The 23,818-nt window shown below is 49.0% G+C and overlaps 1 protein-coding gene across 1 annotated transcript in view; it reads right to left on the bottom strand.

The window, feature by feature from the left end:
- WDFY4 (WDFY family member 4) overlaps positions 1–23,818 on the bottom strand; it is a 293,287-nt gene that overhangs the window by 21,752 nt on the left and 247,717 nt on the right. The window contains exons 48-53 of the mRNA XM_003278166.4: positions 18,862–18,904; positions 17,256–17,375; positions 14,535–14,652; positions 13,723–13,832; positions 3,362–3,515; positions 806–897 (exon numbers count right to left, since the gene is read on the bottom strand). Coding sequence (XP_003278214.2) covers positions 806–897; positions 3,362–3,515; positions 13,723–13,832; positions 14,535–14,652; positions 17,256–17,375; positions 18,862–18,904 — 637 coding nt within the window. The remainder of the gene's footprint in view (positions 1–805; positions 898–3,361; positions 3,516–13,722; positions 13,833–14,534; positions 14,653–17,255; positions 17,376–18,861; positions 18,905–23,818) is intronic.

Below are 23,818 nucleotides of genomic sequence, written 5' to 3'. Positions count from 1 at the left end.
ATGCACAAGTTTTTGTGTGGACATGCTTTCAATTTTCTGGAGTAAATATCTACAAGGGAAAATGTTGGGTGATATGGCAAATGCACCTGCAAATTTGTAAAAAAAATTACCAAGCTTTTGTACAAAGTGGTTGTACCGTTTTGCTTTTCCCACCATTGATGTCTCATGCATTCTAATTGCTCTACATTTTCATCAACTATTGGTTTCACTGGTCTTTTAAATTTAAGCAACTCCTGTGGGTATGTCATAGCATCTCATCTCATGGTGGTTTTAATTTATTTCTCCCTGGTGACCAAAGATGTTGAACATCTTTCATGTGCTTAAACTAACCCAGAAATTTGATTTAGCATGTGTCCCTAATGATCTCTGGTCTCTACCCACGTCCAGTTTTTTGGGTAATAAGCCAATTTCTCCCCAGTCCTGGAAAATATTTGGCCAGTGGGAGCCCCTGGGAGGCTCCAAACCCTCTCTGAACTACGCTGAGCAGTCAGGCCCAGGGAGTGGACATTCTTGTAGGGCTGGCTGAGGACACTGACCTGCCCTCCAGGGCACTAAGCTCACTTCCTCCAGTGAAACCCTCACCAAGCTGGCACCCGGGCAGGGTCTAATGGAGCTCTTGAAACAGCCCAGAGCCCAAGCCTTCTCTTGCCAACCCAAAGCATAGACCCCATCCCTTCTCTGGGTTTTCCAGACATAAGCCTCACAGTGCTGGTCACTGGCCCTCCACATGGACAGAAAGCCTAGGTGGAACTTGAGGGGATGTTCAGGTCCCCAGCAGGATACCAGGGGTCCTGGCCTGACTCACCTGTCTGTGCAGGCTGATGAATTTCCGAGGGTCCCCATCAGCCCAGGGAGGGAGCTGCACGTCTCCTAGCACAGTCCCGTCCTGCATGGAGCCTGCATGGGATGAGAAGCAGCAGAGATTTGGGTAACTGGGAACTCAAACCAGGCTAGGAATTGTGGGATATAAAATACACGTTGCCCAGGATTGCTGATTTTGTGTAGGTCTGAACATGAGTTATGTTCTCTGTGGACCATGCTGCTTTCAACCTTCTCTGCCTGGAATGACCCCTCAGCATGGCCTCTAGGCCTTTGCCTCCTCCACGAGGCCCTCCTTACTTCCCAGGCAGTGCTAGTGCTTGCTTTGCAAGTCATCTGAAATGATTTCAGTGTCATCAGTGTGGTATGTCTTCCTCTTCACTGTATCGTGCCTTTCTTCTGGGTGCTTTTTACACAGCATTAAACAATTAGGAGATACAGTGATAGCGGTGCAAGCTGGTAAATTCTAAGCACCTGACTCCATGCCAGGAGCTAGGCTAGGCCCTGGCCACACATCACCTCACTGAATCTTCATTCTAACTCGATAATTTATGCATTTTCTTTCCATTTTTAAGGCAAGGACAGCAAGGTTTTTAGGCAGAGATTCCCCTGACAATAGAAAGAGGAGGCTGGACTCAACCCAAGTCTCCCTCCTCCCCATTAGCTGCCCAACCTTGCACAAGCCACTTCACTTCTTTGAGATTAGTTTTCCACCTGTAAAATTTAAAGTGATGACAGGAATTATCTCATAGGGCTGGCATAATGATTAAAGGAGAAAATACACATCACATGCTTAGAACGATGTCAGGCATATGATGGCTACTCCATAAATGTGAGCTACAGTCTTGCCTGACCTCCCCAGAGCCTGCAAGAAGCAGTTGGAATAAAAGCTCCCCTGCTCTCTCTTGGCTACTGAGCTGCCTGGCCTGGCCCTTCTCATCACTCATCTCAGCTCACCTGCCACCTCCTCAACAGGTCCTTCTTGAGGACCAGAGAAACTCAGGTCTTGCTGAGTCATCCTCAAACCATTTTCCTACCTATTTTCCTCATAGGACTTCTCAGCGTCCAACAACGTTTCACTTATAATATAGAAATTGTCTATATTTTCTCTTCCATTTTTCCTATCGTCATACAGAATGTAAACATCTTTAGGACATGCCATCCCAGGAGACCCAACTAAATCCCCAGTGCCTGAAAAAAAAAGGTCCATGTATACAGTAGGTGCTCAATAACCACTTGTTCTCCTGACTTTTCTGAGGACATTTGCTCTCTTGGCCTCCATTGCTGGTAGGAGCCATTGTTTCTGCAGCTGAGCCCATCATGCCTCCTGCAGAAGAGTCTGGCTTCATTTCCAAGATAGAGTGTGTACTCTGGTCAGTGCTCTAACCCCAGGCTGGCCAGCCACCTCCTCCTGGCTGCCACCTTCCCTGAGTGACTCCTGCTGTGGGACTCATGCTTTGGGGAATCCATCCTTTGAATTTGTTCACTTCTCACCCCTGATGCATGTGAGGTGTCTAACGATTTGTACACCACCAAGGTCTCCAGGTTCCACAGATCAGACTCACGGGGTCTGGCTCATTGTCTGGCCTTCTCCTCAGGGATGTGGGCTGCATATCTAGGGCTGAAAACCCCTGCACAAGGTTTTGCAGGGACTAATCTCCTCCCCTGTACCCCCTACTGGGGTTGCATCTGGCCTGGCTCAGGTGCATGCCCTTATGTGCGGTCTGGAGGCAGAAGGAGAACACTGAGGAAGGGGGGCTCTGGAGCCTGAGGTATGCATTGGTGATGGCTCATGCATGTTCTCTGCAGAAGATGATTCCCAGCCAGGCCGGTACCCACAGCTGCCCACACCCTGCCCGGGCTGTGACCACTCATCCACTCTGCAAATTGCCCTGACTCAGCCTTGCAACTGTTTGCAGTGGAGGCTCCGAGACGTACACACAGTCCCCAGGGGACCTGCCCACCGGGGCCTCCTGGATTGTTTGTTCCATCTCTATAGCAGCAAGAAGCCCTGCCGCATCATAGGCTGGGGCCTGCAGTTCAGGAAGGAGCTGCCGTAAGTGCCCATCCAGCTGCCCTGGGATCCCACCCAGCAGTCTACCCCAGGACACCCAGTATCTCTGGGTCCTGCCCTTAGAGTCCACATGAACCCATCTGTGGGACATGGAGGAAATGGGGCTGGTCGGGGGCAGGAGCTTGCCCAAGGTCTCGAGGCAGCAAGGCAGTGCCAGACCTGGGCTACACAGAAGAGCCCCTGGTCTCAGCCACTGCCTCACTGCCAACTGAGAGGTCTGGGACCCTTGGAGGAAAAGTCACGGGTTGGGTGGTGGCTCAGCGCTGTCCTGGCAGCCTGGGGCCAGTGCTCTTCCTCAGCAACCACCTTTCCTTCTGGGCGCTGCTGCCCAGTGGAGACCTCATCTGAAGTGCATGGGTCCTGGGGAGGGCCTAGCAAAGGTTCAGATCATGTTGGTCATCACCCAGGGGCTGTGGGAAAGAGCACCCTGCAACACCACTCACCCGGCCTCACCAGGCCTCCACTTACCGAACTCTACCCTGTTGCAGTTGGTTAAGAACTCAGGCAAGTAGAAGAACTCTGGGGTCAGCTCCCTGACATCACTCATGTTCTCTCTGGAGGCTGACTCCCACGTGCTCTTCACACTGTGGAACATTCTGTCTGCCACATCGAAGCTTCCACCCTGGGGGAAATGGAGCCAACATGACCAGCCGCTCTCACTGGCACCCTCCTGCTGGGCAGGCACCGTCCATTCTGCCTCGGAGGCACGGGTTCCACCATTAGCACCTCTCATTCACTCTCCCCACACACGTGTACCCATCAGCCCAGATGTGTGTGCCGTGGTTCTCCAGCCACCGGTTCCTTCATTACTCTCTGGAACCTTGCTCCGGAGCTTCAAGGCAGAATGCATGATCCGTGGTCATCAATCCATGTTTCCCTCCCATGGAAATCTGAGTTCATATCAGAAACAGGAAAACCACATCTGAGCACTTCCGAGACTGCAGAGGGCCAGCTCTGAATTAGGTGCTCAACAAGAGGCAGCAAGAGTGCCAGTGACTGGGACTTGGCTCTTGAGAGGCTCATGGTCGAGTGCCACAGGCAGGAAATAAAGAACCAACCATAGGACAAACAAGTGAGTGAACATTCCATGTGGGAGGTCAGCAGAAGTTTCCTGGAGAGGCACCCCAGAAGTGAGTCTGGAAGCTTGCTGATGGGGAATATGGCAGTGTTCTGAGCAGAGGACAAGGCTTGGGTGAGCAGCAGGGGTGGGAGGAGAGCAAGAAGCAGAGGGAGGAAGGAGGAGGGAGGAGGGAGGAGGGAGGAAGGAGGAGGGAGGAGATCTCGCTAGGGCAGGGCCCTGGTGACATCCAACACACAGCTCATGGCATTTGATAGGGGAGAGAGGTGGGCAGGAAGGAGACTCTGGGACCAGGGGTCTTGGCTTCGATAAGAGAGGAGTCTGAGGGTGGAGAGATGGAGAAATTTCAGGTTCAAGGGGCAGGAGGCTGGTCCACAAAGGACATGATGTCCACAGCCTCTGCCAGGGCCAGCCCTGGTCCCAAGGTCCATGGCCACAGGTGGCCTGGTACAGCCCCATGTCTGGCTGTTGAGGTTGGGCCATGTAAGAATTCAGGCACATTCTTTCCCTGGATGCCCTGATTCTCTCATCTGAATTGTCAAACTCTTCAGCTGATGCTATCCTTATTCACCTGGTGGTCTTGAGGGTTGGGAGGAGGCAGAGAGGTGCCTCCCTTCAGGTCCTGGTTAGAGAAATGAAGGTGCTGGGGACGGAGGGACTTCAGGAGACAGTTTCTGAAATTGGCCTTGGGTCTAAGTAAGTTTTGGGATATCCTTCTGCCTGGGATTCAATAGTTCACTTGTCCCCATCAAGGCTGGGCCTTTGTATAACAAAAACTTGTCCTCCTCCTGCCATCTTCCGCAGAGCACACATGTGGAACAAGGGGCAGGGCCACAGCAGTGCCCACTCTGTGCCCATCACTCCCTTTCCTGCTCAGAGGGCTGAGGGTCTCCCTCTGCATTTACCCAAGGAAGCCTTGGGGGCAGCTGCAGGGGTGGATGGAGGTAAAAAAGGGCAGGGGCCTTCTCTTGGCATGTCTGGTCCATGCTCAGATGATCTCTCCTAATCCTCACAGCAGCTGCATCAGGAAGGAATCGGTGTTTCCATTTTGCAGAACAGAAAAGGGAGGCTCCTCAAAGTGCACTGATTTTTCCCGAGGCAGTGAATGGCAGAACTGGGGCAAACCCATGGATGCAACTCCACAGGGCATGCTTTGCCCCATGCCAGATTCCTGGGGGAATCCCTGGACATGGGACAAACTTGATCCACTACGTGTGGGCCAAGGGGGAACTCAGCTCTTTCTGAGATGGGGGAACCTACCACACACCCAAGGTGGCCACACCTGGACATCTGGAGGGTCATGGTCTGGCTGGTCCATTTACTGAGTCAGATCAAGTGAGATCTGTGGGTCATTCCCCACACAGGGACAGGGACACTGACTTAAGCAAACACAGCACATGGGCAGCTTTAAACATGTGGCTTTTCCCCAAGGTCGCTTTGCTCTTGGTTGAAATTAGGGAATGACGTCCACCATCAAATTTAAATTGAAATGGAAATAAAATGGGGGTGGGGTGTCAAAATAAATCTTCACCTAATGAGTCACTCATTGAAATGTATTAGGAGCACTGTATATTTAATCTGCAGCCCAAGCCTTGCATCTGTGGGAGATTGATGTCTTCTCCTCGTCCCGTTTCCCTTTTGCAGCTTTTATGAATGCTGATGGTAGTCTCCTGAGAAACAATATGATTTGGTAATAAAAAGATTACCTGTATTAAATAAAAATAATATATACATACGAAATATTGTTAGTGCTACAAATCTGGTTAAAGATATTACCACAAAGAAAACTGTTATTTTTTTCACAGCTGTCTAATGCATTTTAGCAAAAGTAATATCTTTAAAACTTAAGCCTGTATTATTTATAAAGGAAGCAATAACTGATTTTCCTATTTCCTATATTAATAAATGTATTTGCATACATTTGTTTCAAAATTAATGGGTTTTCTCACTTCTGCAATACAAAAGAAAACACCAAATTCCCTAGAAGAAAAAGTGGAGTTGCTTTGTTACTTGTATTGTAAGTCTGTGGGTTGATGTAAACTCTGGTGGCTGCCAGCGAGGAGTCCCAGCTAGGATTGAATTCTCAGAAAGGAAGGAAGAAGAAAAGAAAGAGAAGAGGGAAAAATGGGGCAAGAAGGTAAGAGGCAGAGAGACCCAGCTAAGGTTTACAGAGTGCCTATCTAAGGAAAGTCAAGACCCAAATGAAATAAACCAGCACAATTAAGTCTAGAACTTGGAAGGGAACAAAGTGATCATAGAGAATTCCTGAACCAAGAGCTGCTCTGGAATCTGTTCTGCAACAAATCCTACTTGTATCCAAACGAACTGTAAAAAATAATAGCAAGGTTATTATCGCCAACAAAGCAACAATTTCTTACTGGCAGAAGGTTTTCCCATATGACATTTAGGCCAGAAGACAATGGAGTCAGCCAAGCCTAGAGGATTCTGAGGCAAAATGTTACAGTTGTTGGATTTTGTGCTCAATTAAGACATCACTCACATGTAAAGATGCAGGAGCGTTTTGAATATTGAAGAGTTCAGAAACAATATAATCCTAGGTACCTCTTCTCAATTAAAATCCTTTAGGAGGTGCTAAATATTGCTAAGAGATGAAGCAAAATTGAGAGCAAAATAATAGGAAAAGAAGTGGCTAGCAAGGACTATTCCTGAACATTGATCCAAGTTAAAATCAGGGGACAGTCTATAATTACGGTACGATGGCTAAAGCTGGAAAACCTTGAAAGAAATGTTCTATATTAAAGGAAATACTCCTCTCATGAGAGGACACAAAGTCTGTGCACACCATTGTCTATGGATGAGCATTTCAATCATTATTAGACATTCGTAAACCCCTCTCCAAAGTGGCTTCAATTCTTGGCCCACATTCACAGGAAATTCAGTAACTGCACATGCTGAAGGACACCAAGAAGCACAGATATTTCTATAATACATGCTAGAAAGTCTATTCGTCCTTCCTGATGACACTGATTCAAATCAACCCGCTGCCACATCTGGATATGGAATTGGTTTTATCAGCAGGCTGACAAGCCATTCTCACTGCAGATATTCTTTCCAGTAATTTAAAAGTACCCATGCAAACAACTCACTTACAGGACCCTGTTGATATATCAGTTGATCTAACTTGCTGTCTTTAGCCAATCAAAGAGGCAGTATGCAATGGTGGAAAGCACACTGGCTTCAGAAGCAGGCTGGCTTAGGCAGGAATTTCAGTGCCCACTTACTTGCAGGATGAACTCAAGTGAATTTCTTAATCTCTTTAACCGCCCATGCCCTTGTCTATGAACCTTGGATGATAGCTGTAGGTGCGAAAGCGATTGTGTGTGTGTGTGTGTGTGTGAGAGAGAGAGAGAGAGACGGAGAGAGAGAGAGAGACATATCTCATGCGATGCAGCAGGCACATATAAAGAGGTGCCAAATGAACCCAGCCCCTATGTCCTTTTCCCTGCACAGACTAGGATTAGAACTAGGGAGCAATCCTGGGCTTGGGTGCTGATCTCAGTGTGCATGGGGAAGGCAACCAGGAGCTCTAAAGGAGAAGGGGATAGAAGTTATGGAAGGTATGCGGTGGGGTACAGGGGGAAGTGAGGAGAGGCGGGATCTTCCAGTGCCGAGGACAGAGATAGGAGGGTGGGGAATCTGAAGGACTGTGGGATGACAACAGGAATAAGAGCCTGAACTGTCAGGGCAGCTTTTGGCAGCAACAGCACCTCAGAAGTAATGGGCCAAATGTGCGAGGGGAAAGGAAAGCTGGACCCAGCATTCTCTGAGCCTCTGCAGGAAAAAGCCAGGCCCTGACCTGCTACTGAATAAGCTAAAGGCATAGGACCCACATGGTGTTGGGAAGCCCACACACTGGTCCAGCTGCCTCCTTGGTCTTGCTCTCACAGAGGACAGGATGACCCCAGAGTGGCCATTAGCTTTCCTTCCTGTAGGTCGTGGCTCTTTTCTAAATGAGTGAACCCATCGAGACTTGCTGAAACCACGCTGCCTGCATTAGGAGGAGGAGGGTGGGCACGTAGGGAACACTCAGGTCAGCCAAAATGGCTCATGCCGTATCTCCTTTAGTCCTCACCACCCTCCCAGCTAGGGGTTATTTTAAAGGATGAAGAAACTGAGGCTCCGTTGTTCAATAATGCCAATTAGAAAGTTCTAGAGCCAGGAGATTATCCCAGGACTGTCTGTCTCTATTGCATGTGCTTTTCCAGTACTCCTCAAGTCTGTATGATAAAAACCACACAGCGTTGGATATCCTGAATAATTCTCCTCAAGTCACACTTTGGGCCCTTACAGACCCCATGTCCTTGCACTGTAATCAGAGGGAGGCTGGCAGTTTCTATGTCTAGCCCCACAGTCCTGGCTGCATCGGGTGGGCTGGCCCTGTGTGAGCCTTAGGGTACCACGAGGTGGGTTGCTTGCCTCAGAGGCAGGGGCTGAGCTGCAGGCAGCAAGTGAAGAGGCAGGCATGGTCCACCTGGGTGTCAGCACAGACACAGACGTTCCAGGTTCCTCACCTTCCCTGGCACACACTCCACCAGGACTCCTGGCACTGACCCCTCCAGGAGCTTCTAAGTCAACAGCCAGGATGGGCCAAGTGCTGCCTCACGGTTCTCCATTCTCTCTGCAGTTAACATCTGTCTTGTACAAAAACCAGCCATCTCGCCTCAGGTGGTTCGGAAAACCCTTCCCCACTGCTGGTAACAGCTGACTTCACATGGGCTGTGACTTAATTAACACAGCACTTTATTTCTATTTCTTATTAAATGCAGCAGCAGCCACTGCTGCCGTGTCTTTGGTGGGCGCCGGCTGCCTTGCTGGGCCCCACCTCAGCTAGGTCTGATCTCAGTCCTGAGAGCAACTGGTGCTTTTACTGGGGCAGAAACAGGTGCCTGGGCTGGGACCCCAGCGCGGACCTGACCTCCTGGTGACTCAACTTTCTGGAGGCTCACAGACACTTGCTCTAGGCAGGCAAGACTCCTAAGAACAATAACATCTTCCAGCTTGGGCAACACAGTAAGACCCCGTCTTTACAAAATGTGTGTGTGTGTGTGTTTTTGTTCCTTTGTTTTTTCTTTTGTTTTTGTTTGTTTGTTTGTTTATTTAATTATCCAAGAGTGGTGGTGCACATCTATAGTCCTAGCTACTCAGGAGGCTGAAGCAGGAAAATTGCTCAAGTCCTGGAGTTCCAGGCTGCTATGAACTATGATCATGCCACTGTACTCCAGCCTGGGTGACAGAGCAAGACCCTGTCTCAAAAAACAAATGAACAAAAGAACTACAGCATCCTGGGGCTGCTGCTGGGGGAGACAAGCCCTCTGCCCTGGCAGACAGACGAATTCACACCTCCGAGAAAGTGGGGAAAACAGAGCGCAAAGCTGACCAATGCCTGGTCACACTGCCTGCATGTGCCACCTGCTCAGATCACACAGTATATACATATACCATATTTTCTGGATTATAAAAATCTTATTGTAATAACAGGCTTGGGACAGAAAAACAAACAAACACATCAAGGATATAAGTGTGCGTCAATTCTAAGACCAGCTCAAACCTAAGAACACTTAAACCTGAAGGGAATAAAACACTCCTTATACCCAGGGTTCTGAATGTACCGCACAGCAATAGGGGGTCTCTGTGCTATCCACAGTCTCTGCACATCGCAGGGTAAATGGGCCACAGTGCCCAGAGAACTCCATGCCTGCCTCTCTGCAACCCAGCAGGCCACACTGGATGTGCCACACAGGCATACGGTACGTGACAGCAAAGGTGCTCCATGGCAGAGCTGTCGTGCTGCCTGTCACTCTGCAATGGGGGCACCAGGGGCCATGCTGCACACACATGCAGCCAGCACATTGCATGCCTGCTGCAGCACCGGGTGACTGCCTACATGTCACACTGCATGCATGTGTGCCTGTGTGTGATGCTGCATGAGGGACTCCCCACTGTTCTACTGAAAATGTGGACTTGAAAATGGCACATGTCCCTCTCCTCTGAGCACTGTGTCCCCTCTGGACAACCTCCGTAGACCCCACCTTGCTTTATTTACCATGAGTGTTTTAGGCTTGGTGTCCCCAGGGCTAGAACCCATCTCATCTCCCTTGTCATTTCCTGAGGGAAGTGAGCTCCTGGAGACTCAGCATCCTGAGATTAATCACAGCAGCCTCTCACAAGCTTGTGAGGGTCCAATGAGGCACAGCAGTGTTCACAGCAGCACCCTTCATTGTCATCAGAGGGAGGAAGCACCCCAACCATGGACGAATGATAAGCAACATGTGGTCTACAAATACAGGGGTGCAGGACTCAGCCGTGGGAAACTGACACATGCCTCAACAATGGATGAACCTCGAGGACATTATGCTAAGTGCAAGAAGCCAGTCACAAAAGGACAAACATTGCATAATTCCACTTATAAGAGGCTTAGAGAAGACATTCATAGAGACAGAAAGTAGAACAATGGTTGCTGGGTGCTGTGGGGAGGGGCAGTTGGAGAGTTATTGTTTCATGGTTTCAGAGTTTGAGTTTGGGAAGATGAAAAAGCTCTGGAGGCAGATGGCGGTGATGGCACAACCGTGTGTATGCACTTAATGACACTGAGCTGTGTGCTTAAAAATGGTTAAAAGGGTAAATTTCTTATTATGCATATTTTCCACAATAAATAAGTATAAAATATTTTAAATAACAGTTGTAAGGTACTTAGCACCATCCAGGTGCATAGTAGGTGCTTAATGAGCAATCAGAGGTTGGAGCTGTTACGGAAAGGCCTTCAGAGGTGATCCTCCTACCCACATCCTTGATCTCACCAACAAGGAGAGTGAACCCTAAGAAAGAAAGCGATCTAAGCAAAGTCAGACACGCAGCCCTGGGGATGCTGGGACGTGAGCCCCAGGATCACCACGTATATCTCCACTCTGGCTTATCTGTGGTAATAGGCGTGTGGTAGCATTTGCTCAAAGCAGAATGGAGACACGTGTGCTTTCCCATGCTGACTCTTACACATCCACTGGCTCTAGCTTCCTTGCCTGGGTTCTGCAGCCTCCCCATGTCTCTCACTCTTCCCCACTCCTTCATGTACCCCAGGTTGGGAGTAGTGCCTTGGGCTGCTTAGAGGGCTACTTTATGGGAGGCTCCTTTCCAGCCACCACAGGGGTGAAGCAAAGGTCTCTGGAGTAGATACGGGCCTCCCCCTAGGAGGCAGGTGGGATTGAGGGAAGAGCCTGACTTCAGGAAGATGCAGAATATTCTTAAGGAGGTCTGCTAAGGCCCCAGCACTCTCAAAGAGGAGCCTGGTGTGTCCTCCCACAGAGGTAGCCTGTGTAGCCTTTATACTCATTCTCTCGAGAGCTAAAATTCTTTTTTTCCTAAGGAAAAAGCTGAAGGTGGCTGGTTCTTTTGCTGGTTCAAAGGCTCAGGTCAGGTGTGACCCACTAGAGGAGTCATTTAAAAGTAAGAAAGTGAGACCCAATTCAGAAGCATGTAGAGACAGCCCGGATGATTCCAACTTGGATGGGTCAATCTACCCAAGACAGATCTGAGCCCCAAAACTCAGTTACATCAGGGACTTCAACATGGGAGTCAAAAGGGCTCAAGGTAAGATGACTGCATTTGTGTCACCTAAAAGCATGGACAATTGGTTCTGACCCTCTCACATGGGTTTAGACCATCTCAAACTAGTTTTACCTGGTCACCAATGGACCAGACTGGCTAAAATAAGCTTAAACCAGTGATTAGCTTCAAAGTGGCCATAGCCCAGATAATCCCATTGGTTCACAACACACCTGTTAGGTCTGGCTCATGCTAAGTTGGAATACTTTGATGCAGTGCCTTAAATTAGCTTAAACCAGAGGAGACCAGCCTGGACAAGTTCAGACCTACTCAGATTAGATCTAGCTGATTGCAGAGGGAAGAAGGGAACTAACAGTGATTGATCACCTATGTAGCATCAAGCCCTGAGCTGGGGGTTCTCTCCACATTTTCTCATTTAATCTTCTCAACAGCCTACAGCCCAGAGAGATGTGCATAATTAACCCTCATTTCCAGAGGTAAAATAACTTGCAGAAGATTTTGCATCTATTAAGTGGCAGAGCTGTGATGTAAATCTCACAGCTGAGGCTGTTTCTATTTCACTCTGTCTCCTCCCAATGTGAAAAGAACCTTAGCAACACGTAGAGCTGGGGTTTTGGGTTGTAATACAGCCTCCTGAAGGGGCAAGAGGAAACTCCAAAAGCATTCTGAACATTTAAACACTTAAATTCCCAGGATAGAAACCAGCGGCAGAATCCATCACTATCATCGTCAACGGTGATCATCATTTCTTGTAGATTAATGAGCAACATCTGGATGGGATTCCTGGCATGGGGTGCAGCTCTGGGACCATTTGTTCTCCAAACCAAACTTACTTAAAATGCTTGTTGCCTGAGAAAGGCTCAGGGGAAGCACACTTATTATTTTTGAGTGAATTTCCAGAGAGAGGGGGTTATACAATGTCTAGACGAGTTATGCCGTCAAGGAGGGAGAAGGCTGTGCCAAGAAATGTAAGACAGGAGGAAGTTTGCTCCTTATTTGGAGAAAGTGCCTTGACCTTGCCTACCCATTCCTGCCCCAGGGCTCAGAGTTGGCTTTAGTGCTGATGCAGGGTGGCCTTTGGTCTCTCGGGGTCAAGGTCCTCTGAGTGACCATAAAGAGTGACCTCGCTGGTGAGGTCAGACCCAAATGCACAGTTCTTGGGATACCCAGACTTTTCTGAGATGAGGCTCAGGTGTCAGAGCAAGTCTGTGTGTTCAGTGGCCTGTTGCCCACCCCAGCTCATGCCCTTCTCTCCATCGGACCATTGCAGGGTCTGGATCGGGGCAGCCCATACACCCTGTGCTATATTCACTTCAGAGTCAGCCGAGCCAGCTGCCCTATCTGAGGGCTATCTCCCCATTCAAAAGCTGTGCCCTGGGATAAAAGGGTTCCTTGGAAGCAAGATCCCAGTGATAGGGTTGTGAGGGGAAGAGGGGAAAGGAGCTTCTCAGCACCCTCACAGCAGTGCCCATGAAAGACTCCATCCCAGAAATCCCCCATGCCTTGGACACCAACCTGGCAACACTTAGACATCAGACTGGCCATGTACAATACAGGAGGCTCAGCTAAATTTAAATTTCATATAAACAACAAATAATTTATAGTTTATCTGGAATTCAAGTTTAACTAGGCATCACGTATTTTTATTTTAAACCTGGCGACCCTAAGCTGGTATAATGGTCTGTTAGCATATGGGTGGGTAAGTTGGTTTTGTCCTTCGAAGCCTTTCGGTTTGTTCTTGGTACAGATTTGTGCATTCTGATGTCTTGAGTCATATTGTTTTCATTGTTCCTTCTCGTATTTATTTTTCTAATCCTTGACCACCTGCCTTTCTAGTCTCCAAGCTTCCTGCTTTTTCTTTTTCCACTAAATCTTATTTATGTTAAATCACTTTTTCATGTCTCATTTCTTATTTTTTAGAATCATTTTGCAAGACTTCGTTGGGCAGATGTGCAAGTGTAACTGAGGAAGAACAGCCTGCCTTGGCTGGTGAACCAGAATCCTGGAGCCAAGGTCAACTGGGAATCAATGGCTAATGACTGAGTTTTTAGCAGAGGCATCCTGTCTTTGTTCAAGCCCAGGTCTTGGTCTGTGTGATACAGGCGTGTGTGTGTGTGTGTGTGTGTGTGTGTGTGTGTGTGTGTGTGTATGGAGAGTGGCGGCAGCTCACCTGCAGAGCACAGAAGGCCTGGGTGAAGGGTTGCATCCGGACCAGGTAGGAGGCCACGATGATGGCCGAGGAGTAGTGGGTATAGTAGTGGCACTGGACGGTCATGTCTCCTGCAACAAAAACACATGCTTGAGGGCTGCTTCCTTACCTGCGCTCACGCGAGGCAGATATGCATGCTACACTGTGTTCATGAACGGCATTAAAAACATACATTCATTGACGTTTAGGAAGTGAACAGACCTAAAGAAAAACATTCAGGCAATGAGGTCACAGGTGGCACAGGAATGTGGCAAAACGTCTAAAGATGACGTGTAGATGGACAAAGTTTGGGAGCTAGAGTCACACAAATGCAGGCTCTGCCATTTAGTGGCTGTGATCTTGAGTAAGTTGCTTAAATTCTCTGAATTTCACTTTCCTTCTCTGTGAAATGGACCACTGTAATATATGAACACAGGTTGGCCTGCCCCTGGCAGAGAGAAAGTGCTGAATAAATGTTAGTTTCTTCTGCCATTGCCTGCCCCTAGGCATGGAGTCATTACCTCCTAGCATTATATTTCTCCAGCCAGGCTGCATGTTAGAATCCCCCGGGCTGTGCCACACCACAGACTTACTTAAATCCAAATTTCTAGAGGTGAGGCCTGGACATCAGTATTTTCTAGAAGCTCCCCAAGCACTTCTTACCACCAGGTTAGAGTCCTCTATTCAAATGTAATTACTTGTAGGCTAGGTGACCACCTTAATTGTTATCAACTATCATTTTAGGGCATCCAGATGAATAACACCGCACAAAAAATCAAGCTGGATTTACTCACCTTCAGTTTTCTCAACTTCTTTAAACCTCTGGATAAATTTCAGCTTCCTTTCCTTGGTCTGAGCCCCCATGGGCTTTGAAAGATCCCGGAAAGTCTTCGGATTCGCCAAGTTCAATGTCTAGAAGGCAGATGTGCAGCTGGAGTTAACTCCCCGGACGTGCTTGTGCCCTAGGAGCCACGCTCTTGAGTTTTATGGTTCTCTTTATTGGTTTACAGTCTTTTGGTCTGACCCGCCTCTGGTGGTTAGCTGGCAGGCTGGAGTTTTATGGCCCCAGAGCCAGTGATCCACAAAGACTTAAAAAGGGAGAGATGAAAAATAAGAGGAGGGGAAGATTGAGTTCACACTCAACCTGTTCCAAGTTGACCCAAATCAGAACATGGCCTCCAGCTACTGAAAAGACACTTTTAAAAGAATTCGTGTTGTCTATGAGGCACTTGGCTCCTAAACTGCATTATGTACTCCAAAAGTTCAGGGTCCTTGCTTAGAATCAAACTGATTTTACAGGAAGTTAGAAGTCATCTGTTCAGGGAGGAAATGAGAGGAACTTGCTCATTTTTCCTGGAGGTCCACTCCTTTCCGGGCAGTGAAAGCATGCTGTGAGCACCCCTTCCCTCTCTTGGAATATACTGCAGAGAAAACAGGACCAGTTTCAGAGCCAGGTGCTCTGGAAAACTTTTTCTTTTCATGTTCTGCATGTTAGCAGAGGAGCCAAGAATTGCTGGGGTTTGCATTTCTTTATAGGAAGAGGTACCTGTGTATCTCTTTCTTTTCTTTTTTCTGAGACAGAATCTCACTCTGTTTCCCAGGCTGGTATGGAGCGGAGTGGTCCTGGCTTACTGCAGCCTTGACCTCCTGAGCTCAAGTAATCCTCCCACCTCAGCCTCCCAAGTAGCTGGGACTACAGATGTGTGCCACCATGCCTCACTAATTTTTGCATTTTTGATAGAGACGGGGTCTCACTATGTTGGCCAGGCTGGTCTTAAACTCCTAGGCTCCAGCAATCCTCCTGCTTCAGCCTCCCAAAGTGCCAGGATTACAGACATAAGCCACTGTGCCTGGCTAATAACCCTTTCTTTCCACTAGCAGTGAATCCTCAAAGCTCCACTGGGGGCCAAGGGTGTCACTATCTCAAATGCCTGCAAAAGCCAGGGGGAAGCAGGGGCGAGAGTGCAACGGCCCCTCTTAAGATCCCAGTGAGTGCTGGAGGGGACACATGGAGACCCACACTCAGCTTTCACAATCTTGCCAGCTCAGAAAAATTCCTAGTTGCCAGATCTCATCGTTTTCCAAAAGATATTGGAAATCCAGATTTTTTTAAAGGAGAAATCTCCTAATTTTTAAGTTGATAAATAATCAAGGTTTTAAATACCTAGTATGACCTAAACAAAAAAGGCTTGCAAACCACCACTTTGCAGCATGTGAGTAGGTTTTGTGCTTGAAATGCCTCAGCCTCCAATGGACCATTAGTGCAATAAGTAGCAGCCAGTGCTAGTGAGAAACGTTTTGCCGCATTAAATGTCTTAAGAGGGGATGAGAGGTCACAAAGGACTGAGTCTCCCTCTCCCAAATCCTGAGGGTCTGCCATCCAAGCAGCCCTACGCAGGACTGGCCAGGCTCGTCTGAACAAGTGGCTCAGCCACCTTGTGTGCTTTACATATGGCCCAGCACCTCTCCAGATGGCCAGAGCCCAGGTGGCCAGGACACTGCTCCATAGCTTGGTTGTCCCCACAGAAGCACAGACATCACCCTGGTCTGGCTGTGGAGTTTTTCTCCCCATCCTTTCCGTGCCTGCTGGGGCCCAGGGGTGGAGGCTAAAAGAGATGAGGGATCTGTTCTTGTCATGTCACCATCAGCCTCCCCTGTCACTACACATCTCAGTCCAGATCCCAGATGAGGCCCAGACACCATCCTCTCTGTTGCTGAACTCAAGCTACAGGAAGAGTAGCTTGTCCTTTCTGTGTGTCTGTATCCCTGCGTCTCTCTCTCCTTTCCTCCCCAGGCCCCTCTCCTGCACACGTTGATTTTAGGAACAAATTCCATGGCCCACCTCACTTGTGACTGCCTCGCCCCACAAGGGCTGACCCATGGCACCATCTTGGTAGATGGCATCAGGTGCCTTCACTGTGGAGAGTAAGCCAGGAAGCCCCCTGGGGCTCATGTTAGCAACTATGCTAGTTGTGTTGATCATTCCACAGGGGGAGTCAGGACAGGAACCCAGGCAGCCAAATACCAAAGGCCACGATGGGGTTAAGAGATCTGAGGCCGGGCGCAGTGGCTCATGCCTGTAATCCCAGCACTTTGGGGGGCTGAGGTGGGAGAATCATTTGAGGTCAGGAGTTTGAGACCAGCCTGGCCAACATGGTGAAACCCCGTCTCTACTAAAATACAAAAAAAATTAGCCAGGCATGGTGGTGCACACCTGTAATCCCAGCTACTCAGGAGGCTGAGGCAGGAGAATCGCTTGAACCCAGGAGGCGGAAGTTGCGGTGAGCAGAGATCGCGCCACTGCACTCCAGCCTGGGTGATGGAGTGAGACTCCATCTCAAAAAAAAAAAAAAAAAAAAAAAGAGAGAGATCTGAGCTTCAGCAGCCGTTAGGCCCAGGTACCCAGGTTCACGTGACAGAAACTCCTAGCAAAGGCTCTGCATGCTGACTTAGGGTCTCTGTTATCAACGTCCGAACGTCTGAGGGCAGCTGTGGTTTCCACATGAAGACCTTACCTCTGAGGTGTAGTCTGCGAGGACCCAAGGGAACACTGGGTACTGCATGTAGTCATTGCAGGTTCTCCCAGCCGCGGTGTTGAGGTACATGAGATACTCAAAATTGCTGATGTCCCTTTTCTACCAGAAGAGACAGAAAGGGGATAAACCAAACATGTTTGATGCTCCCGCAAAGCCAGGGGTTCCGCCCTCAGGCCTCAGCAGCAGGCCCTGGCTCTGTGAGTGAGGACAGGCAGCCAGCCCCTCGGTCACTTTGTGCACATCTCATGCAGGAGCCAGCACCAAGTCAGGGAGCCACACACAAATATCAGTATGAACAGAGGCAAATATATTTGGGAAGCAAAGTCAGCAAGGAAAAAAAAAAACCCAATGCAGTTCAGCATCCAACACCAAGGATAAAACATGCTTTTGTGTTAACTATTGGATGCAGTACTCAGAAGTTGACTAAAATCATAGCACAAATGCTGTGGGTGAACTGACTGTTGACCTATTGATGGTTAGAAAATAGGCAGAGGGGCCATGGCAGTCCGAGACAGAGGCCCTCACTCCCAGGCTCGATGGTCTGGCTTCCTCTGGGACTTTGGGAACTGCCTATTCCCTGTCCCTGCCTGTTGGGGTGATGCTCACTCTTAAGGGTCCTCTGCCTCCAGATGGACAGTCACAAATGCAGACAGGGCATATTGGGAATAAAATCCACCAAGGCTGCTGAATGAGTGAGCAATCCAATACAGCCATCATCTCTGACATGGGGCCTGCATTCTTAGGGGCTCTCCCTTCCTCGGCCTGCCCCTTGGGAGAGGATTTTGGACCTGAGTGACTAAGACCTACTTTCTCATTGTCCGCCAATCTCTACAACTGCCTCTCTTAGGGTCTCTTCCTTTCTTTGAGAACCCTGGGCTGAATGTCAACTTGTCCAGGCTGGGAGCCATGTGTAGCCTCCAGGAACAAGAATTGACACCCATGCTCCGCCCCCTATGTGGCTGTATACATGTGTATCTTCACAAATGGGGTGTGTGTACCCACTCGGAGGCATCCATAGTGTACAGGTGCGCGTGCGCACACATGCGCGCACACACACACACGCACACACGCACATTCCCCAGCTCTGACTCCAATGTGCAAGATTTGTCCTCCATCACCGACATCTGGTCAGGGAAATGTCTGGGACATTTTGGTAAATTAGAAAAATAAGATCCCGGCCAGGCACAGTGGCTCATGCCTGTAATCTCAGTACTTTGGGTGGCTGAGGCGGGTGGATCGCCTGAGGTCAGGAGTTCAAGACCAGCCTGGCCAGCATGGTGAAACCCTGTCTCTACTAAAAATACAAAAATTTGCTGGGCCTAGTGGCGGGTGCCTGTAATCCCAGCTACTTGGGAGGCTGAGGCAGGAGAATCACTTGAACCCAGGAGACAGAGGTTGCCGTGAGCTGAGATCACGTCACTGCACTACAGCTTGGGCAACGAGTGAAACTCCATCTCAAAAAAAAAATAAATAAATAATAAAATCCCTTCTTGGTTGATCCACACACTTCCTCTCCATCGCTGGGGCCTGGGTCATTCTCTGGTTTGCATTCCCAGAGGGCTTCCTTCTGGAGGAGCTACTGTACCTGCCACTTCTGCAGCATGGTCCTGTCGGAGCCAGGGTATCTCCTGTGGGACAGAAAACCATGGTGGTGACTAAATATACCAAGGCAAGAATACAAACAGGGGAGAGGTGGGGCTTGCCTGGGCTTCACGGGACCAGGGTGTTCAGGAAAGCTGCAGACTTCCCAAATCCCAGAGCAGCTCTCAGCGGGCAGCGCAGGGAGATGTCGTCCAGCTCTTCCTGCCCCACCCTGGCCTGCTGAAGGTTAGGTTCTTGCAGTCAGTGTCCCTCTGCTGTGATGCCAGAACAAGCGGCTGCCTCAAGAATTCCAGGGGACATGCAGCCTCAGGCTTGGGAGCCTCCTTCACAACCCACACAGAATTCCCCTGCCACATCTCGGCCTTCTTTATCCCTGCCCCGACCCCTTGTTTTGCTCACGGATAAAATACAAACAACACGGAAGGCCATGAGATATGACCTAAGAGTCTCCCAAGAAGTGTCCACAGTCACCAGTTTCTAGTGTATGTTCCAGAAAATGTTTTACCCATATGCCTGCCTATATGCCTACCTAGTTTTTTTTTTTGGTTGGTTCTAAAAAACTTCAATCATACGTGGGATCACATCATACACCCGCTTCTCCACCCAGCCTCCCTTGTGCTGCAGCAGCCCTGGAGACCAGCTCACACTGCCCTTTCGCATTCATCTCTGCAGCCGCAAGGCAGGGTTGCACAGCTGGATCCTAACTGATTCATCGCCCCCATGACAGGCTTTCTTCTCACAACTGACATTTCCAGGAGCTCCTTTTGGCACATGTCTCTGGGTACTTCTGTGAGTGTATCCACGAGAGATTTCTAGCTGTGGTGCTACTGGGTTAAACAGTATGAGTATTTACCATTTTGCTACCTATAGCCAAATGGTTCCTTTAAAAGGCCATACTAATGTACATGGCTAAAATTAAGACTTACATATCAAACCAAAGAAGTCCCATTGTGGACTGCCCTGGTAGGAAAAAGGGTAACAAAATGCAATATTGGGGAGAGTGTGGGGAGGAGCCCCTTTCCCTTCACCTGAAATGTCTCTTCTGTTCAGCAGAGATTATAGAGCCCAGCTCCTCAGCCTCCAAGGTGCCCCTTTGCTCCTTTTCCAGCCGTTTCTTCCCCAACTCCATGAGACTCTGCTCTACCCCCAAGACCAGGTCTTCTCAAGATGCTCCACCACACCAAGCCAAATCATATCCGTTCTCTCCATCCATCCCCTCTGCCACAGTTCTATTCAGGTGCCTACAGACCCAGTCCCCACATACACTGTGCTCCACCTGCATGGTCTGTGTCAGGACTCTGCTGGGCTCAGTCTGGACAAGGCCTGGCTGCCCGTGTGTCCCAGGGGGACAGTGCTTCTTCACCTTCCCATCATAGCCCCACCGTCACATCTTCTGTCCTGGCCTCTCCATCCCTCTGCATTCTTTACTTGGCAGATTTTCCATAAGCAGAAAGCAACCCTCAGGCTGGGATTTACCTCTTCATCCCTAATAGAGAAGTCATCTATTTGGGCCATGTATCCAAGCAAGCAACACCCAGTAATAAGCAGAGGCAAAACATGTTCCGATGTACTGCTTTAGCTTGCAAAGGGTCAAGTGAAGATTTGGTTCTCCTGCTGTGTCTGTGACTCTGCCACCCACCCAGTTCTGGAGGGTAGGCTGCTCTTAAGGCTATAGGCAAGGGCAGAGCCCAGGCTGGAGACAGTGAGGATCGTCCCCTTGAAAAGGACCTGTGCTGAGCCCTCCAGAGCCATGAGCATGTGGAGTTGGTGCACCACAGCCTGCTGCTCTTGCTACTCTGTTTTAGAAGTGAGGACAGAGGAGTGAAAGCAGTGGAGCTAAATGTGCCTGTTAGGATCCAGGAAATGAGATTCAGCCTCTGCTCTCCTCCCTTTCAGACAAGGTTCTAGAATTTTGCCTGTGGTCATTTGTGATGTTACTATCCGGTGGAATGGTGTACAGAAGAAAAAGGCATTTCACCATCCCACTCCTCATTTCATTGGCTATCAGCTCCAAGGAAGTTCCATTATTTCTGGTACCGTCAGAGGAAGATGCCATTAACAGCAGTTCCAGGACACCTAACCAATGGTGAGTTCTATTTTTTAAAAATATGGTTTTAAAATCATATTAATCTGAAGGCGATTACAGAACTCTTAAAATGATCTATGTGAATTTTGTTGGTAACTGGTGATTAGTTGAAAGTATTTCTTTAAGAGTTAATAAACTGCATCGTCCATCATCCATCATTATTATGGAAGTTTTAGATTAAATAAGATGTTGCAAATGGCTCTTGGCTTTCTGATGTGCTCCTGAGATCTGTGGGAGGCAGCCTGAGAAAGAGCTCTGGCTGTGAAGTCAGGGACACCTGGATCTAAATTCTACCTCCACCACTTAAATAGGGGGCCCCGAGCAAGACAGCAAGCCGCTCTGATCTGCCATATCATCCTTGCAACACACTGGCCACACCGGTCACACAGGGGTGTGGGAGAGCCAGTGAGACCATGGGTCTGGAAAAGGCTAGCATTGGTGTGGGCACAGAGCTACTCAACAGGCGTGGTCCTGGCGATGTTGACATTGTTCAGGAGCAGGGGAGATTCTTTTCTACTCTTGGAGGAAGGAGAGTGCAGTGGCAGAGTGGGGCCTGCTTCTGGTCAAGACCTTCTTGGCTCTGCCAGTCCCCCTCTGGGTGACCTTAGAATTGTGCAACCTGGGAACCTGGGCACCTGCTCAGTCAGCCCAGTGGACACAATTCTGAGGAGCTCCTCAGGGTTTGCTGTGTGCCTGCATTGAGCTACAGGACAAGATTGGGGCCTGTGGGCAACTTGGTGTGGAGCAGAGAAGAACAGAAGAACTCGAACGAAGCCAGTGAGGATTGTGGCGGTTACCCGGCCTGGCTTTATTGGGCCTAGCATGGACAGACATACAGGGGACATCACATCAACCCTTTCACTCCCTTCCCGCCCAGGACAGGTGTCCACCTCTACTGGATGACTTCAAAGATGGAAAGATTATCTCTGAATCAGGACTTCGTGGGTAGTTCAAGTTCTTCCTTATTTTTAGAGGTCATTTACACCCATCCTGCTTCATTTTTAACCAAATCTCTGTCCTTTACCCCCTAGACGAGCTTCAGAAGCTTGAGCGCTACTGCCATGTGGCCTTGGGGCCTTCCCTACCCCACGCTGCACAGCATCAGTGCCCTTGAGTTGCCTCATAGTCCTGCTTTGACTCTTCTCCCTTGGGCCAGCTCCACCCAAACAACACCTCCACCCTACCCTGAAACCAGGCCCCCAGAGCAGGTGGCAGAGAGGAGGGAGCCAGAGGCATGTTCCAAGAGCTCTTCCGCCATCGGGGGCTGGCAGAGCAGCCTGTGGCTGGGCCTCCAGATATGGTGGGTTAGCCCCTAGACCAAAGGCTCTCAGCCGAGGGACTCATCTGGCTAAAGGCTGCACCCTCTCAGCCCTGGAAGGAGTCTGGGGTCTCTGCCCATCCTCTTCTTCACCTGGCACTAGGAGGCTAGGTGTAGCCCTAACATGGCAGACATGTATGGAGATCCTGCAGGTTAACCTGGGCCCCCGAGCTAACGCAGACACATCTCAAAATCCTGCTGCCTCTCCAAATTCTCCCATGTTGTGTTGCCTATTTGCAAAAACACTTTTGAGGACGTGGTAAGATGGGTTAGTGAGTGACTGAGGGATTTGATTCTTGAGTTAAGAAGCACTAGGCATACGCAAGCCACAATGAGAAGAAAATTCGCTTATGTGGGCAAGCTGGAAACACAGGCCTGCTGATAGGTGTGGGCTATTTCTCAGGACAGGAGAAAAATAGTCTTGCTTGGCCATTGCCAGGGGAGGCTTCCTGGGTAGGGAATGTGTGAGCTGGGGAGATGCTGGGGGCAGAGTGTGGCAGGGGCAGAGTTGTTCAGTGAGAAGCCAAACACACTCCCTCTCTCTCCCATTTATTTCTCCTAAGAAGCAAATCTGGGTCAACCTGGGCTCTACTCTTCAGATCCAGGTAGGGCATTAGAAATCCATGTAGAGACAGATGTACCCTTTCAAACCAGAGACACCCTGCTGGACGAACAGCTCATTAAACCTCTCTGTTATAACTTCCTATCGCTCTTCATTTCTCTAACATGTGGAATATCTGCATACAGTTCTAGACCTAATAATAACACTTAATTGTTTAACCTGTTAGAAAGTGTGAAGACTTTTTGCCTGTTGTCTAATTTCCACAAAGGCCCAATGAAGTTACCATAATTTCCATTAACAGATGAAGATATGGAGGTGTGGGGCAAGGAGGTGGTGTACAGGCCAGGGAGGTGAAATTCATTGTTGGTGTCTACCCTAGGCCTGGCACAGAGCAGCCAGCGTAAACACCGACACACTGACTGTTCAGAGCACCTGCCAGGACCAGATCTTGCTCCAGGGCCCTGACACCGAAGAAAACAAATGCAAACAAACAAAAATCTTCATCCAAACGTATGAAAAGCCAGCTACTGGACAAACTAATCAGTGGCATATATTTGGCAGCATGATGGTAAAAAATGAACATTAGTAAATTGACCAGATTGTTATTGTACATCTATGCCATAATATGAGGCTGTATATACGTTAAAAATCTGAAAGTTGGCTGGGTGCAGTGGCTCACACCTGTAATCCCAACACTTTGGGAGGCCGAGGTGGGCGGGTCACCTGAGGTCAGGAGTTGGAGACCAGCCTAGCCAACATAGCAAAACCCTGTCTCTACTAAAAATACAAAAATTAGCCAGGCGTGGTGGTGGGTGCCTGTAATCCCAGATACTCAAACCCGGGAAGCGAAGTTTGCAGTGAGCCGAGATCCTGCCACTGCACTCCAGGCTGGGTGACAAGCGTGACACTATGTCTCAAAAAAACAAAACCTGAAGTTTATACAATACAAAGTTACTGCCAGTTGCCAAAATTAT

This window comes from Nomascus leucogenys, chromosome 18 (genome assembly GCF_006542625.1).
Source record: "Nomascus leucogenys isolate Asia chromosome 18, Asia_NLE_v1, whole genome shotgun sequence".
NCBI classification, from domain to species: Eukaryota; Metazoa; Chordata; class Mammalia; order Primates; family Hylobatidae; genus Nomascus; species Nomascus leucogenys.
This window is presented reverse-complemented; position numbering and strand designations above follow the sequence as displayed.